Source organism: Marmota monax, unplaced genomic scaffold (genome assembly GCF_021218885.2).
Source record: "Marmota monax isolate L192 unplaced genomic scaffold, Marmota_monax_Labrador192_F-V1.1 WCK01_AAM20220418_F8-fsc00030, whole genome shotgun sequence".
Classification (NCBI taxonomy): domain Eukaryota; kingdom Metazoa; phylum Chordata; class Mammalia; order Rodentia; family Sciuridae; genus Marmota; species Marmota monax.
The window spans coordinates 427225-442940 of NW_026691988.1; the positions used below are offsets into that span (position 1 = coordinate 427225).

Genomic DNA, 15716 nt, shown 5'->3' on the forward strand with positions numbered 1-15716 from the left:
CCTGAGTACTTACCAAATACGTGATTCCCCCTATGAACCCCCAAGTCACTTTTTCAATTCTAAATAAGAACCCAAAAGTTCAAAATAAAAATCCAATAATTGTATTAAATCTGTAGAGTGATATGAATGTCAAGTACTTCCATGTTCTGTGACAAGATGCATGTCTCCATTCAGTCACATCTTATTTTATGCTCTCTGATACACTTTTGTGTTTTATTCAATTAGGAGTTGTATCTTGTTAAGCATATTCAAAGATATTTTATAATTTTTTATTATTGTGAAAGAATTTTAATGTTGATTTCTGTTTATGCTAATATAAAGAAGAGCTATAATTTATGGATATTAATGTTGAATTAGTCATTTAACAACTAATGTTTATTTGTTTCATTTAAAAATATTATCTCCAGCTTTCTTAAAACAGCGTTTTTTGTTTTTTTTTTCTAATTGTTAAGGTTAAAACTTCTAAAAAATATTGAATACTAGTGAGAATGATTATGCATATCATATTCCTAATAATAATAGCAATAACACTCCCTACATCAGTTTATTATAATAAACTAATAGTGTTTAGTTTTCCACTCCTTAACATGTACCCTAATAATTATTGTTGAATTTCCTTTATCAACTTTAAGACAACTCCTCATTTTCCTCATTCGAGTATTACTACAAATGTCTTTCAAATAACATTAAATACATTGATCTACTAATAAAATCATATAATTTTCTTCCTTTTAAGTACTGACATAATGAAACATCTGCAAGACTTTATATCTCAGTTGAATTATCCTAGTATTCTTGGGGAAAAATCATGATAAATCGTATGGTTGTATTTTCTTAATTCACTGCTAGATTCAAATTTTCAAAATTTTTTTATGTTAAATTGTTCTGCAAAATTTGTGTATTCTAGAGAGAGAAAGAAAAAGAGAGCAGAGGAGAGAGAGAGAGAGAGAGAGAGAGAGAGAGAGAGAGAATGTGTGCTTGAGAAAGTACAGTTTTTATCTAGTTCTGTTATAACAGTTATGCTAGATTTTCAAGTTTCTTTTTTGACTTTAATTGGTTTTTATGGCTAAAATAGTTTGAATGACACAGACATTGGTTATTCTTTTAAAGGATAAAGAAACCTCAACTATAAAATCATTGTGCAATTTTAATGGTATATTTAACAATTATTCTGTTTTCTTCTACCATCTGTTCAGGTTTCTAACTCTTCTTGAGCCATTTTTTTTTTTTTTACAATTATTATTTGCTAGGAAATTAGTGTCTCTAGACTAAAATCTGAGTTCACATACAATGTTATTTATAACTTTCTTAATAATACAAATAACTGTAGTTATATCTTCCTTATGTTCATATATACCTGTGTGTGCATATGCGCGCGTGCACGTGAGCACATGTGCATGTGTTACTCTGGATTAAAGCAGGGCTCTCTCCACTGAGCCACATCCCCAGCCCCTTTTATTTTTTGTTTGAGACAGGGTCTCACTAATTTGTCCAGGCTGGCCTCAGTCTTCTCATCTTCCTGCTTCAGTCTCACAGGTCCCTGGGATTACAGGTGTGCACCGTGCTCAGCCTTTCTTGTTTTCTAATATAGTATACTTCATAGAATATTAGAGAATTTTATTTGTTCCCAATTATAATTGACAATGATTTCGTTACTTTATTGATGTTTTCAAGAAACTAGATTTTTAGCTTATTTTTTCTATCATGTATTCCTTTTTTGTATTTAATTTTTTTCTTAATTTTTTTTTTAGTCATAGATGACACAATACTTTTATTTTATGTGGCACTGAGGATTGAACCCAGTTCATCACACATGCTAGGCAAGCACTTCACCACTGAGCCACTGTCCAACCCCTATATTTAATTTTTCTTTGTTGTATTCTATTGATTTTTTCTTTTTGGTTTTCTGATTTTTTTTCACATGCTTCTAAATTAAAATAGTTCATGAACCTAAATTTATCTTAAGGATAACTTTAGGTAAATTTTCACATAAACTGCTGATATAATTTCAGCAATCATTCATTCAAGGATTATCCAGAGGATTTATTGATTTCTAAGAAGGTAATTTATAATGTGATTGGTCAGTTATCTGTTATTACTTTCTATCAGATTTTAGAAACACCTAAAATTTTAAAATGTACTCAGGTTTACTTTATGAATAAATTCACGATTGATTTTTACTAGACTTGTATAAATTTAAGAGAACACATACACTATATTCTCTCTGTATATAATAATGAGATCCAGTTATTCATTAAATCAAGCTTAATGGTTCTGTTTTTGAAATCTCCTATAATCATTGCTTATTTCATCCTACTTGATTCATCAAAGAAATTTTCCTTTATATTTTATAGTTGGGATAATCATAATTATGCTGTTCTTAACAATGCTACTTTCATTTGATATTTCCTCTATTTTTTTTAATGTTGGTAGAATTACTTTCAAATATTATTGTTGAAGATCATATGACTATAATGATTTAACAATTTCTCTATTATTGCTAGACATATATGATTATCTATAATTTGCCAAGATTATAAATGAAGTCATTGTATATAAAGAAATTTCTAAGAGTAAATTTATGTAAGGTAAGCTTCTCAAACAACATCAATATTTTAAAGTTCTGAAAATACACTGTTTTATTGATTTACAGAGGTTTTAAAGCCATTTAATGTGATCAGCAACATATGAAAATATCTTACCAACACTAACAACCAGTCAGCATTATTCCTCATTTAAAAAAAAAAAAATCTTGCTGATTTGAAAATCAAAAATGGTACCATATAAAAGGTTAAATCTCTCTAATAGACATACTAGTAGTTGCCTTTCTTCAGAGATTCTAGAATCTCTAAGAATTAGGGATACTGATAATCACAGTTTTTTTTTTCTGTGTGTATAATTTTTAATATTTTTAATATAGATTAGTTTACTCTTCTGGGTAGTCATATTTGTTAAGCTTTTCTGCAACTAAGCCCGCTTTATGTGCTGTTTCAAGTTCATTATACCACCCTCCCTGATCCATTATGCCACTCTCCCTGATCCAGTTCCCCTTATCAATAAGTCAGATCATGTTGCCCTCAGGTTCAAGACCCTCCAATGGCTGTCTGACTCCCTTGTACAAATTAAAATCATCCTAATCATCATAAAAACCAGGCTCTATAATTTCTTCAAATTCATGCTTGTTTTGTTCTTCACTTACCCACCTCAGAACACCCTGGCCTCCTGGTGATTTCTCCTTGTGACAGAAATATAAGTCACAAAAATGACTTACCTCTACCAGAAACCCTGTTGCTTCCCACATAACCTGTCACACCCTCACTTCCTCTGGGTCCTAACTCATGTTGTTTTCTCAACAAGTCCTTTCCTAATCATCCTTCTAACATCCCTATCTCAATAATAGTCCCTAAATTCCCAACCATATTTTTCACCATAGCACTTTTCATGCTATTATTTGTTTATATTTACCACCTTTCTCCCCTCAATAGATGATAAACTCCAAATGAACAGAGGTTTTTAACATTTGTCCCAAGGTTTAGAATCATGCCTGGCAGAGGGTAAGCTCTCCAATAAATACTCATAAAGTGAATGAATGAATGGATCTCATGCTATCATCAAAACAAAACCTGATCAAATTATGTCATGTGTTTGCAAAAATATGGCATAACAAATCCCTCTATTATGTATAATTATAATGCACCAGTGAGAAAAATTTTAAAAAGAAGAAAACCTGACAGATTTTAAGATAAAGTATAGTTTCAATATGTGCCTTTTAAATAGAATTTTATAATACTTACCCTTTCCAGGGTGAATGTCCGAACTACATATTCAGCAAGTGGTTCCATTTCTACACAGGTAACTTTGAAGTCACCATAAACTTCAGTATCATCAGGCCAATATTTATAGCACTTAACCTAAATGACAAAAAGAATACTTAGTTGTACCTGAATACATAATACACATGAGCCAAGATGATTTAATTAAGGATGGCTCTTTTGGTCACACTTAAAACACAGATAAAACAAATCTATAACCAGGCTCAGTGACACAGGCTATAATCCCACTGACTCAGGAGGTTGAGGCCAGATTATCACAAGTTCAAAGCCAGTCTCAGCAATTTAAGAAGACCCTAAACAACTTAGTGAGATCCCCCCCCCAAAAAAAAATATTGGAGATGTAGTTCAATATTTAAGTACCTCTGGGTTCAATCCCCAGTACCCAAACAAAAACAAATAAAAAAAAATTTGTTACATGACAATTGGAAAGACATTACACACTCTCCTAAAAATATATAAGTCTGTTGGGTGCAGTGGCACACGCCTGTAATCCCAGTGGCTCAGGAGGCTGAGGCAGAAGGATCACGAGTTCAAAGCCAGCTTCAGCAAAAGCGAGGTGTTAAGTAACTTAATGAGACCTTGTTTCTAAAGAAAATACAAAATAGGGCTGGGGATGTGGCTCAGTGGTCTAGTACCCTACGTTCAATACCTAAAAAAGTTTGGAATGGCAACAAAAAAATTTATATATATATATATATATAATTTATATATATATATATATATATATAATTTATATATATATATATATACACACACACACATATATATGCACACACACATATATGTGTGTGTATGTATAAATATATATACCTAATAATATAATTGATTTTAGTATATTTTATTACTCAATGAAAAATTAAATAATTATAAAGGTCCATTTAGGAGAGCACTTAACCGAATTGCTGTGCCTATGAATTTTTTAAAATCATTGTTGGATCATATTATCTTTAAGTATATCATATGTTTCTTCTCAGTTATATTCATGTGAATATGATAACAAAAAACATCTTCTTTTCTCTTACCCGGCCAACCTCAACTAAGTTTGTAACCATCACAATGCAGGCAGACTGCTCTTGCCAGATCATTCTCCAGAAATCATATACAGTTTCATGAACTGGGCCTATAAAGAAATTGATTTTAATATTATGTTATCAGATAAACTTTGTAGTTAGTAAGAAGTTTAGATAAGATAAAAGCAGAGTAAATGAAATGAACTAGAAATGATCACTAAAAGTTCAATAAAGGGCTGGGGTTGTAGCTCAGTGGTAAAGCGCTTGCCTTGCATGCGTGAGGCACTGGATTTGATCCTCAGCACCACATAAAAAATATATAAATAAAATAAAGATATTGTGTCTATCTACAACTAAAAAATATTTTTAAATAAAGTTCAATAAAAATGTCACTGGAACTAATTAAATTTAGTTCATATCTAAATTCACACTATGAAGCACAAACAAGCCCCCCCCCCCGCAATTTGCCTTCTATATTTCTCAATTAAAAGAAAGATATCACTAGACTCTAGGTTATTTATATCTCTCACTAAGTGACTTCAGTGCATTTTCGAATACATGTGAAAAACAGTACTTTTATGCCACATCAACCAAATAGCATTTATTACCAATTCAATAAATGTTCAGCATTTATGAATAGTATGTGTTTAGAAGTTAATGAAGAAGCATCCTTACACATGATGACACATTCCAATATTTATCATCTTTAAACAGCAAAAGCATGTGCTGGGCTACACTCAGTCCCATAAAACTAGATTGCTCAATACAAGGGTTGAACTTTCTAACTTGAAAGAATATAAAATTAAACTCAATTACTCCAAAACTATGTGAAACACTTAGAAAAGGACTTCTATCAAAAAAATTAAAAAAGCATTTTTTTAGTTGCTTCTTGTATAAAACAGTTGTGCAGGTTTCTCTTTTGATGGCTGGGAATCAATTTGGAGAGAAAACTAAAGATGTTCTTTGCTTGGATACTTTTATTCTCTAGTGCACCACTATAATATTTCCCTACTATTTTCTTATTTTCTATGAGGAATAAACTTGACTAAATTCCCTCTAAATCTCTGTTTTGTTTCATTCTTGACTTGCCAAAAAATTGCCAGGAGTCAGTATAATATCTCATTATAACAATATTGGTCCTGGGTATTATTACATTCCAGGCTGAGAAATTGCTACAAAAACACAAGCATCTTATACAAGAAGAAATCTCCTCATTTTCTTTTTAACATAAATAAGGAATTCCTCTACCCAGCACTATTGACAGGTGCTTTGAGATATCTGAATACCAAGGACCAAATCACTAAAACTACCTGCAGCTTTTCTTTCACTTTTAATTAAAAAATAAATCAGCCAGGTGCAGTGGTACACACCTGTAATCCCAGCTACTTAGTTGATGGAGATAGGAGGATTGCAAGTTTAAGGCCAGCCTGGGCATCTTAGAGAGACCCTGTTTCAAAATAAAATGAAAATGCCTGGGGAAGCAATGTGGCTCAGTGACAGAATATTTACCTGGCATGTACAAGTCCCTGGGTTCAATTCCCAGGACTGGAAAAAATAAAATAAAAAAAAGAAAGTCTTGCTTAAATTTATATGTTTGCACAGATTAAAAAAAATTGTACTATACAATGAGTAAAGAACCATGTTAATCAGAAGAGCTGATTTTCCCCCCATATGAATGCATAAGCAAGCTTGTTCAAGCTATTGCATTTATTAGTACAACATCTTACCTTGAGTTGCAATGTAGTGGCTTGGTCTCTGGTAACCCTAAAATAGGAGAATGAACTTGTTATCATATTGCATCAGTATCAAAAATAAATGAATGAAGGCATAAAAAGATGCAGACAACCACCTGTTAAGATTAAGTTATAGTAATAAATCCAGACATGAGTAGTGAACACATAGCTCACTTCTCAAACCTATATTATCTGAAAGGTAAGCATAAAACAAAATTAAATATTTTAAAGGCTCTGATTAAAATATACATTGTATAATTAATTTTGTTTGCTACAGAATAACCTCAGATTTTGTTTGGTTTCACTAAAATGTTTATGCCTTCATGTTTATCTTTAGTCATTCATTCCTGGTAAAATTGTGTTTAAAAATATTTATTCTTACTTTATCATTCAAAAGTACAACACACTGCATTACAAATGGACAAGGACATATTAGAACCATAAAAAGAAAAATAACAGAACATTCCAATGTTAGAGCTGGACAATGCATGTGTGCATCAAATCAAAGCCCTGCTGAGATTAGTTTTTAGAGAGTATTCCCATCTTGTAACATGTTCAGGAATCTGCAAAAACTATTCTGTGTGTGCTGATAATGTTAATCTACACACACATAATTATAGGTACACACATATATAGGGAAAGAGGAGTTTTTCAAAAGTGCATCTTATCCTGAACAAAAAACTGAGCACAGTGTGCCCAAAACTGGGTAAACATTTAATTTTATTGCAATAAATTATTCCTCACAAGGAATTCATTGTTAGTTGCTGTCAAATGGTTTGAATTACAACAGACCGTGAGTTGAAAAATTATTGATGGTAAGACAATGTTAAGCTTTGAATCAGCTGTGTATTTACCAAACAACTCCAGTAAAAGAGTCTGTGGTAAATTTGTCCCACATTTTGATGTGGACCACTCAGTACCTATGTGCACTGAGATCTCCAATCTAAAATTTAATAGTGTGTGCTTCACACCATTGCAAATTGTGAAGATTTCTATTTCTTAATTTGCCAACATAGCATAAGGTTTTATGGAAAACCTTTTCCTATATTTTATAAGTGAATGCTTATAAAATAACCTTCTGTTTTTAAAAATAATGTTGTTTTATGAAATATTACTAATTACAGAATATATCTCTTAAGTATAATAAACTAAATAGGAGAGGGAAATTATAACATGTACAGTAATCAGCCAAAACACACTGGGGTCTTCTTAATGGAAAGACTGGATATGAGATCTTGTTTAGAACACAGTCCTGCATGCAAACCACAAAGTAGTGCTAAATAAGGCTCCACAGTGTATACTTTGGCAGAAAGCAGAGATCAATTTAAATAGGTAAGAGCAACTACAAATTGATAAAAGAAATGGTTTCTTTTATTTTGTAGAGTAGCTTTCTGTGATGATATGTCTAATAAATTTAAATACTGAATGAGAATAAGATTATGATCAGAAATTTAACAAATATACATAATACTTAACACTAAATTATAATTCTCGAAATTACTAAAACACAAACTTCATAAGAGCTATATTTTCTATTTATGAAAATTATAAAAAATGGGACTTCTATTTCATCTTTTATGTATAAAAAACTATGCAGTGATATTTTACTTCCATATTTTGCATTGTAAGTATGTGTACTTTGAATCTGTCAATTTCAGCACCTCAATTATAATTGCTAAAAAAATGCTGAAGCTCAAAGGAGTGCTAAATATGTGCTAGACATTGTGCTAAATGCTCAATGTGTATAACTTCATTTAATTCTCATAGCAAAGTGAAATATACTGTTATTATTATTACTATTCTTACTGTAAAGATGAGGAAACTGAAAAACAGACAGAGAAGTAACATTCCCAAAATCTCTAGTGTGATTTTGAACCAGGTAATATGACCAAAGAGCCTATTCTCCGTATATATACTGTAATGCATTGCAGCCTTACCAATATATTTCATTTGATACTTTCCCTTAAATAATTTGCATTTGTATATATGTATGTAACTAAAATTTAACAATGGAATTCATGATCAAACTAAACTTTTTCATTAGTATGACTCAATATTTATGTGTGATATATGTATTATAATTGCAATTTAGTAATTATTTTGCCTGAGTAATTTTATTGCTTTATAAGCCAATACCATACCACACACCACAAAATGGTCACCCTGTTTATTTCTTTTTGATTTTTCCTTTTTAATTTAATTTAATTTTATTTTTTGCAGTGCTAGTGGTTGAACCCAGGGCTTTGCACCAACTAGGCCAGTGCTATACCATGAGTTATACCCCCAGCCCTCCCTACTTATTTTTAACCTCGGGAATCAAATGTAAAATAAAATTTCAGAAAAACTAATACACATCATACTATCCAGCTTCTCACATGTTTGGGGAAGGGTAAGAATAAAAGCCAGAAACAGAAATCATCAACAAATAAAACTCGAGTACATAATAAATTGTTGAAGCCAAAAATGATCCTGTTTTTCTAAACAAGAAAAGGGAAGGAGATAAAATAGATCTTACACATGTAAAAGAATTACAAAAAAATGAACATAGATATACTGTATGAGACTAATTAGGTGAAGCATGCAGAAATAACCAGTAGTAAGCATTAGTAATAACCATAATTAAGAATATTCATATTAAATATAAGAGTGTTCTGTTATTTACATATAGTGGTACTTACATCCCTGTACAGCCAAATCTACAGCCCAAACCAAAGTCAGGTGTGAAAGAAAGCACAACAACATCAGTAAGTACTAGGACGTGGAACAAGGAAAAGTGTACAGTTTGTTCTTTATTTTAAAAACTAGCAATCACTTTATAGGCAATAACAAGCAAAAAGGTTCACAGATATAAGCTGATAAAGTAAGCATAATATAAAAATATATACTATCAAATACTTACATCTATATAGTTGGCATTAATGTAATCTGAAGAAGGATCATCTTCAACAGGTTGTAAAATTACTCTGGAGTGATCATCTAAAAATGTTTAAATGATAAAATGAGAGCTATTAAATTTCTCCCCTGTTTGGAGACAATGTCACTGGTAGAGATTTAAAATAATTCAGTCTCATACTATAATCCACACTTACCAATCCTCTATAAAAATTTACTACTATCAAATCAGTGATCTGAGGCAATGCTAGAACTTTAATGAACTTATTACTTATTACAATTATAATGTCCATGACTTGCATCTCATAGTTGGGAAGTTTGTAGACAATGTGATAATATCTGATGAATCATCCTTTGGCCCATGAACTTGTCTGACAACCTTCACTTTCCTAAACTTTGAATTTTGCTTTGTAGAGGCATGATTAAAGTCCTTAAAGGCCTTTGCCTCCACACTTTACAGCAAACTGAGCCATAAAACTGGACCGTGAATTTTCAACCTTGCTCTCATCTTTTTTCTTGAGAGTTAAGGTTAAATTTTGATGTATTTTAAATATTTTAAAATAATTTAAATTCAGAACAGAATAATTTAAGTAAATCAGCAGCCAATTGCAAGTTAAACTGCCTACTAATTTCTTTAGTACTCCTGTGGTTTCCAATGGCAATAAATTTATTTTTCTCATGTATACATTGTGAAGACTTAATTAGGATGAAGTCCCAAATGATGACCATCTCCTGGGCAACCTGGGTACAGCTGTTGTCTCCAAGAAAGGAATAGAGGTAACTGGAATGAATAAACCTCCAACCTTGACTGTGTTTGGTCAGCATGTTATAGCAATTTATAACTGAAAAGATCTTCACTATCCTGATTTTCTTAGCTGTTTAATAACATCCCCCTGCATTTATGTATAAACATGAAAGCAAATCGCAAGTTATCTCCACATGGTGAAGAATCTGAAGCAATTTAATAAATGAGGATGACAACTGCAGTTATTGCTCATTGTCAATGCTATTTTAATATTAAATAGTACTTTATAACAGATGTACCATGCTCTAGGACTCTCTAAGTTTAAAAACCACATAAGGAGCAACTGCAACTCACTATATATTGTTGTATACAAAATATTTATATTCACCAAGAATAATATGGGAACTTACATGCTATAATGTTTCCATATCGGTTTTTTGCTCTGTTTTGATCTTTTTTAGCTACATCCCAAGATGCTGATTGACCTTCAAAGAAGCTCTGGAAAAAAAGAAAAAAAAATTAACAGGTAGATTGAATTTAATTCCATTAAAAAAAAAAACAGGTTTGTGTGTTCAGAAGACAAAAATGGTTAAAAGCCACTTTCTCAGGGAGGCAGGAATTTCTGCAGTAGTAAACAGGCTTTAACTGGGACCTCAAAGCTGGTTTGTTGGCCTCATACTTGTTCATCTTGGATTAGACTGAGTTCAAATTAAAGACAAAAAGTAACCTTAAGAGGAATAAAAGGACCTTGAAAGTATTTCAAGTTTCAGATGGCTATAACTTTTGTGAGATGGCAGTAGAAAAAGCATCATTCTTTTCAAAATACATTGAATAATAATGCATCAAAAACTGCGAAAATTACTTTTAATGAGTATCTTTCCAATGTGTGTTCTTTAGCATTTATTGTAGGAAAAAAATAAAACCTCTGCTTCCCTCTGTAATTATTCATTAAATTGTGTGCAATACATCACATTTCATTTTCTTTGAAGATCATGAAAAAGACTGAGTCTCTACAACAAGGGACCATATGAAAATTAAAAAGAGTCCCCTTCTCCAAGAATCTAGGAACAGATGAATTTGTTGATTGATTTAATTACCATATGCAGCAATTTAAAATATGGGTAAAGATTTCTCTTTGCAGAAAACTTAAACTTTGCTTCAACACAGGAAATGAGGTCTTCAAAGAGCCAATAGTCTTTGAAGCAAAGTACACAGGAATACACATGAAATGAACAAAAGAACCAGCTCTGGAGGGTATTCTAATTCTATTCTAAAAAAAGCATTTATTTTGTTTCTATGACATAGTGCCCCAACATATATATCTGAAACCAGTATTCAAAATCAAAGGTAATTTTATTCACTCCCAAAATAAGGTATGAGAGTAGTTTATAGATTAAACATGGAGTTTACAAGATTTTTCATGAAAATGGATGTTTTGTGGATGCTCTTTCAAAGTAAAGTATTGCTTGGTCTCTTTCACTCTAAATGTGTGTGCCCTGTGGTGGGTGTAGTGGTATGGACATACTTTCATGCTTCAGGCTGACATTTCTCAGTATGTGTCAAACAGCTAAAGTACTTTTCCCTCTTTGTTGCATTATGTTTACCAGAATGTTCAGTTTAAATCACTTCCTAAGATAAATCCTGGTATTTGGGTATGAATGGGAAGGGCAAATAGGTTAGAAGAAGAATTTCCCACATCCTTCTTTCTGGCTACTTAATGGTGTTTATTGGATTTGCAGTATTCTCTCATCCTTGCCACTCTCAACCAACAGTTTATGAAATTAACCTGAGAGTGGCAAATACTACACTGGAAGCACAAACCTTCTTCCTTCTCAATAACAGAGTTAATAAGCAAAGAAGTAGAGAAATGCCGGGTAGTTAAGTCATTCAAACAGAGTCTGTAATGTACAATGGCACTCTGGGTTTCTTGCTACTAGATTTTTGAATGGGCAAATATAAGGAAGGTCTAACAAAGTGTTTTTATTGACACAGTAAGTTATGGAATCAAAAATATTCTTAAATATTTTAAATTTAAATATTTAAATATCTTAAATATTCTTACAATTAATGAGGAGCCAGATCTATCCTTGGGAAGTACATCTCTGTCCCTGTTTGCTGTATATACACTTGACTGTACATATAAACATTGGATTAGAGAGGTCACAGAGCATTCCATTCTTGTTATGCTCAAAGGAGGAAAAAAACATTAAATTCCACCATCATGGTTAAAAATAAAGTTTAATGTAGTACTGAAGCTTTCACCTCATATTCCTCTTTGAACCCATAGCTGTCTGATGTCTTCATGAGGTTAATGTGTTGCAGAAGGTCGGCTACCCTGATGGCTGGGTGCAGCTGTCCCGTCTGATAAGGGGATTCTGTCCCCTCACAGAGGTAGCGAGGTACATCTAGAAGGCGACTGGATTCTGCTGTAGCAGCGCTGTGGTTCTCATCTGGCATTTTTCATATTCCAGAAGATTAAAAAAGAGATAAAGTTATCTTGTTTAATATACATCAATGCAGAGAAGATTTTAAGACCTTAAGACCTTTCTGATAACAGAAGGAAGAGAGAGAACTACCAGCTAATAGGAGCCAAGGACAGGGTCCTCATAAAGAAAGACAAAGCCTTAACTTTCCACTACAGCTCAAGGGTGGAGGTCAGAGCATATGACATGTATATCAACAAGATGCAGAGGGACATCTGACCTGTGTGACTTTTTGGTTTTGTTTTTGATTCGGTGGATCAAACCCAGGGTCTCAAGCATGCTAGGCAAATCCTCTACCATTGAGCTACATCCCTAACCCACTGATTCATGGCTCTCCACCCCTTTCTTGTGATACTGGGGGTTGAACTCAGAGAAACAGTACTACTGAGCTATATCCCCAGTACTTTCTGTTTTTTATTTTGAGACAGGGTCTCATTAAGTTGTTTAGGCTGACCTCAAATGTGTGATATTCCTGCCTCACCCTCCTGAATAGCTGGGATTACAAGAGTGTGCCACTGTGCCCAGCTCTGCTCCAGTTTCACTAAGCTTGGAGGAGAGCTCTAGCTGAGTTCTTACTGTTTCTTGCATTGCAGTCAGAGCAGTATAGGTTGGGACCAGAGGATCAAACTGTCAACTGGAAAAATGTTTTCATTGTTGAGTAAGTGAACAAACCCTTTCCCATGCATATCTCAACCTCCCTCAGAAAACCAATCTAAGCAAACCATCTCCCACAGGGCTGATATTCTCTCCTTTGTGGCCCTCTTGTTGTCTGGGGCTTTTTAACACAACACACCCAGGAATGGAAAATGTGGGCATTCTATAGGATCACTCCCTTCCACCACCCAGCCTATGAGTCAGGTTACATGTGTATTTTTATTCAATCTCTGCCCCCTTGGTTTCTTCTTACTGTTATTTGATTGCTCACGTATTTTGACTCTTCAGGCCACCATGTGAGAGAAAACAGAGTATGCTTCTGGAGCAAAATGTGTGTGCCTCCCCTGGACTTCTTCTCCTGCCTTTCTAGGCTGAGTTATGAAACTACTTATTTTTTCCATAACCTTCTGCTTTTTAATATCTATATACATCTCTATTTTCTTTTCTAAGCCCCAAATGCTTAGAGTGTAGAGACAGAGTCAGAATTTTCTTCTTATTCTTAGTGTATTGCAGTCTTTCAATAAATATTTCAATAAAATATTGGTTAAAATCAATCGAATCCCTCACCACCCACATTTAAGTGTAGGCCCCATCCCAATTGTGTTATTAGCTCAAAAAAAATTAACTTTAAATTCTCATTCTGTCATAAGGAGGAAGAAAAGAACAAGAACATTTTGCCTATGAAGAATAAACAGTATTTTAATGACCGAAGTACTAATCATTACAATGAGAAAAAAGCATGCTTATATTTATCACATTTAAACTTACCACTTAAAAAAAAGACAAATGTTTTAAGGGGTGTTACTTTGAAAAGCATTATACTGTCATACTCATTAACAGAAAAGAAAGTACACTCTTAGGGGAACTTCTGTTTTTAATGATAATGCATATTGTAGAGAACGATATTTAATTAACAGTTAAAACATATTTCAAGTGCTGGTACATTTGCCTGTTCTATCACCAACTCTACAAATAGGATATGGCAAAAAATGAATTGTTGTCCCCATGATAAACATTTTTTCTTCCTGGAGAAAAAAAAAAAAAAAAAGAACCCTACAATCAGATTTGTGTTCCTCTATAATTTAGCTTGATTGCATTTATCTTTACTTTCTCTTATTTAAGCTGAATGTATTTTTTTTTTTTGCATTTACTCTTAAAAATACCACATTCAATTAAAAAAAAAAAAAAAAAAAACTCTGGTGGATTCTGTTGTGATCTAACCCCCAAGTGAATTAATGTCCTCTACTTGGGTCTTACCCCTCTACACACAAACGTTTGCTGACAAACATGATTCATAAGCATTAACCTCTTCTTAGTATAAGACTATGGTCAACTAATCTACTTTTACTAAAACATTACAACCAATAGACTGACATAAATTTATATACATTAACATGTGTATATGTGTGTGTATACATATATGTGTTCATATATGTGTGTGAGTGTGTGTGTGTTTATATATATATATATATATATATATAAAATATTTTACTGGAGATATATATATCTCCAGTAAAATTAAATTCAGAAGTAACTGAACTGAGTTAGGCACTATCAGAGAATATATGATTGAAGGTGAGAAATAAAGACAACAAATAACCTTAGGGAGCCCAATGCAACCACCCAAGCAGGCAGTGGGGGCTCTACAGAGCAGCCCTAGAGCTCACATTGCATTTGCTGAGGGTGCAGAATGTTTACAATTGTAGAGGCTCAGTGAGAAACACAGAAGTCACCCATACTACAAATCTTACAGATGATTGTTCCCCAGTATGAAATAGACAGTGCCTTTGTGTTGCATTAAGTTTTAATACAGTAGTACATTAAGCAGTAAGGTCTTCAAAATAATCACATATGAATTATGAATCTCAATACATTTCCACCTCATTAAACCACCTAATAATGTGACTGCTAGTGAAGGTACATGTTACTAATCATTATCCTTATTACACATTTAAGAATAATCACTTCAACTATATCCTTGATTGAAAGGTTTTCTAGTGTTCTGGTATTGCAATACACTTACCAGTTATAGGGACTTAAACCCAATGAAGCAGTAAAACACACACACACACACACAAACACAAAAATATGAATCAATATGAAAAGTTTCTGAGTCATTTTAAATCAGTAATAAATATTAATATTAAGCAATATTTGAGGTGATTTCAAAAATTGCTTTATAAATACAAAATCAATTAGATGCAAAACACCATAATCCTAAGAATGATGAAAAATGCAATAAATTATTTCTACATATAACATGATTAATGAGGGATTTAGCTTTTAATCCATTTTTTAAATCAACCAACTTGACTTTTAAAATGAAAAACAATGCATAATGAGTGTTTGTATAAATAGTTCATATG

At 32.5% G+C, this 15716-nt stretch overlaps 1 protein-coding gene across 13 annotated transcripts in view; it reads right to left on the minus strand.

Moving 5' to 3' along the window:
- Window positions 1–15716, minus strand: part of Ptprk (protein tyrosine phosphatase receptor type K) — a 560796-nt gene that overhangs the window by 15677 nt on the left and 529403 nt on the right. For 8 of the 13 annotated variants that reach the window (XM_058581031.1, XM_058581026.1, XM_058581030.1 and 5 more), the window contains 7 exons: window positions 12476–12663; window positions 10624–10711; window positions 9476–9552; window positions 9255–9272; window positions 6571–6607; window positions 4856–4953; window positions 3795–3911 (listed from right to left, as the gene is read on the minus strand). In XM_058581031.1, coding sequence (XP_058437014.1) covers window positions 3795–3911; window positions 4856–4953; window positions 6571–6607; window positions 9255–9272; window positions 9476–9552; window positions 10624–10711; window positions 12476–12663 — 623 coding nt within the window. Of the gene's footprint in view, window positions 1–3794; window positions 3912–4855; window positions 4954–6570; window positions 6608–9254; window positions 9273–9475; window positions 9553–10623; window positions 10712–12475; window positions 12664–12714; window positions 14376–14882; window positions 15386–15716 lie in introns of those variants that run through there. The other 5 variants (XM_058581028.1, XM_046449140.2, XM_046449132.2 and 2 more) reach the window with 3 other exon arrangements.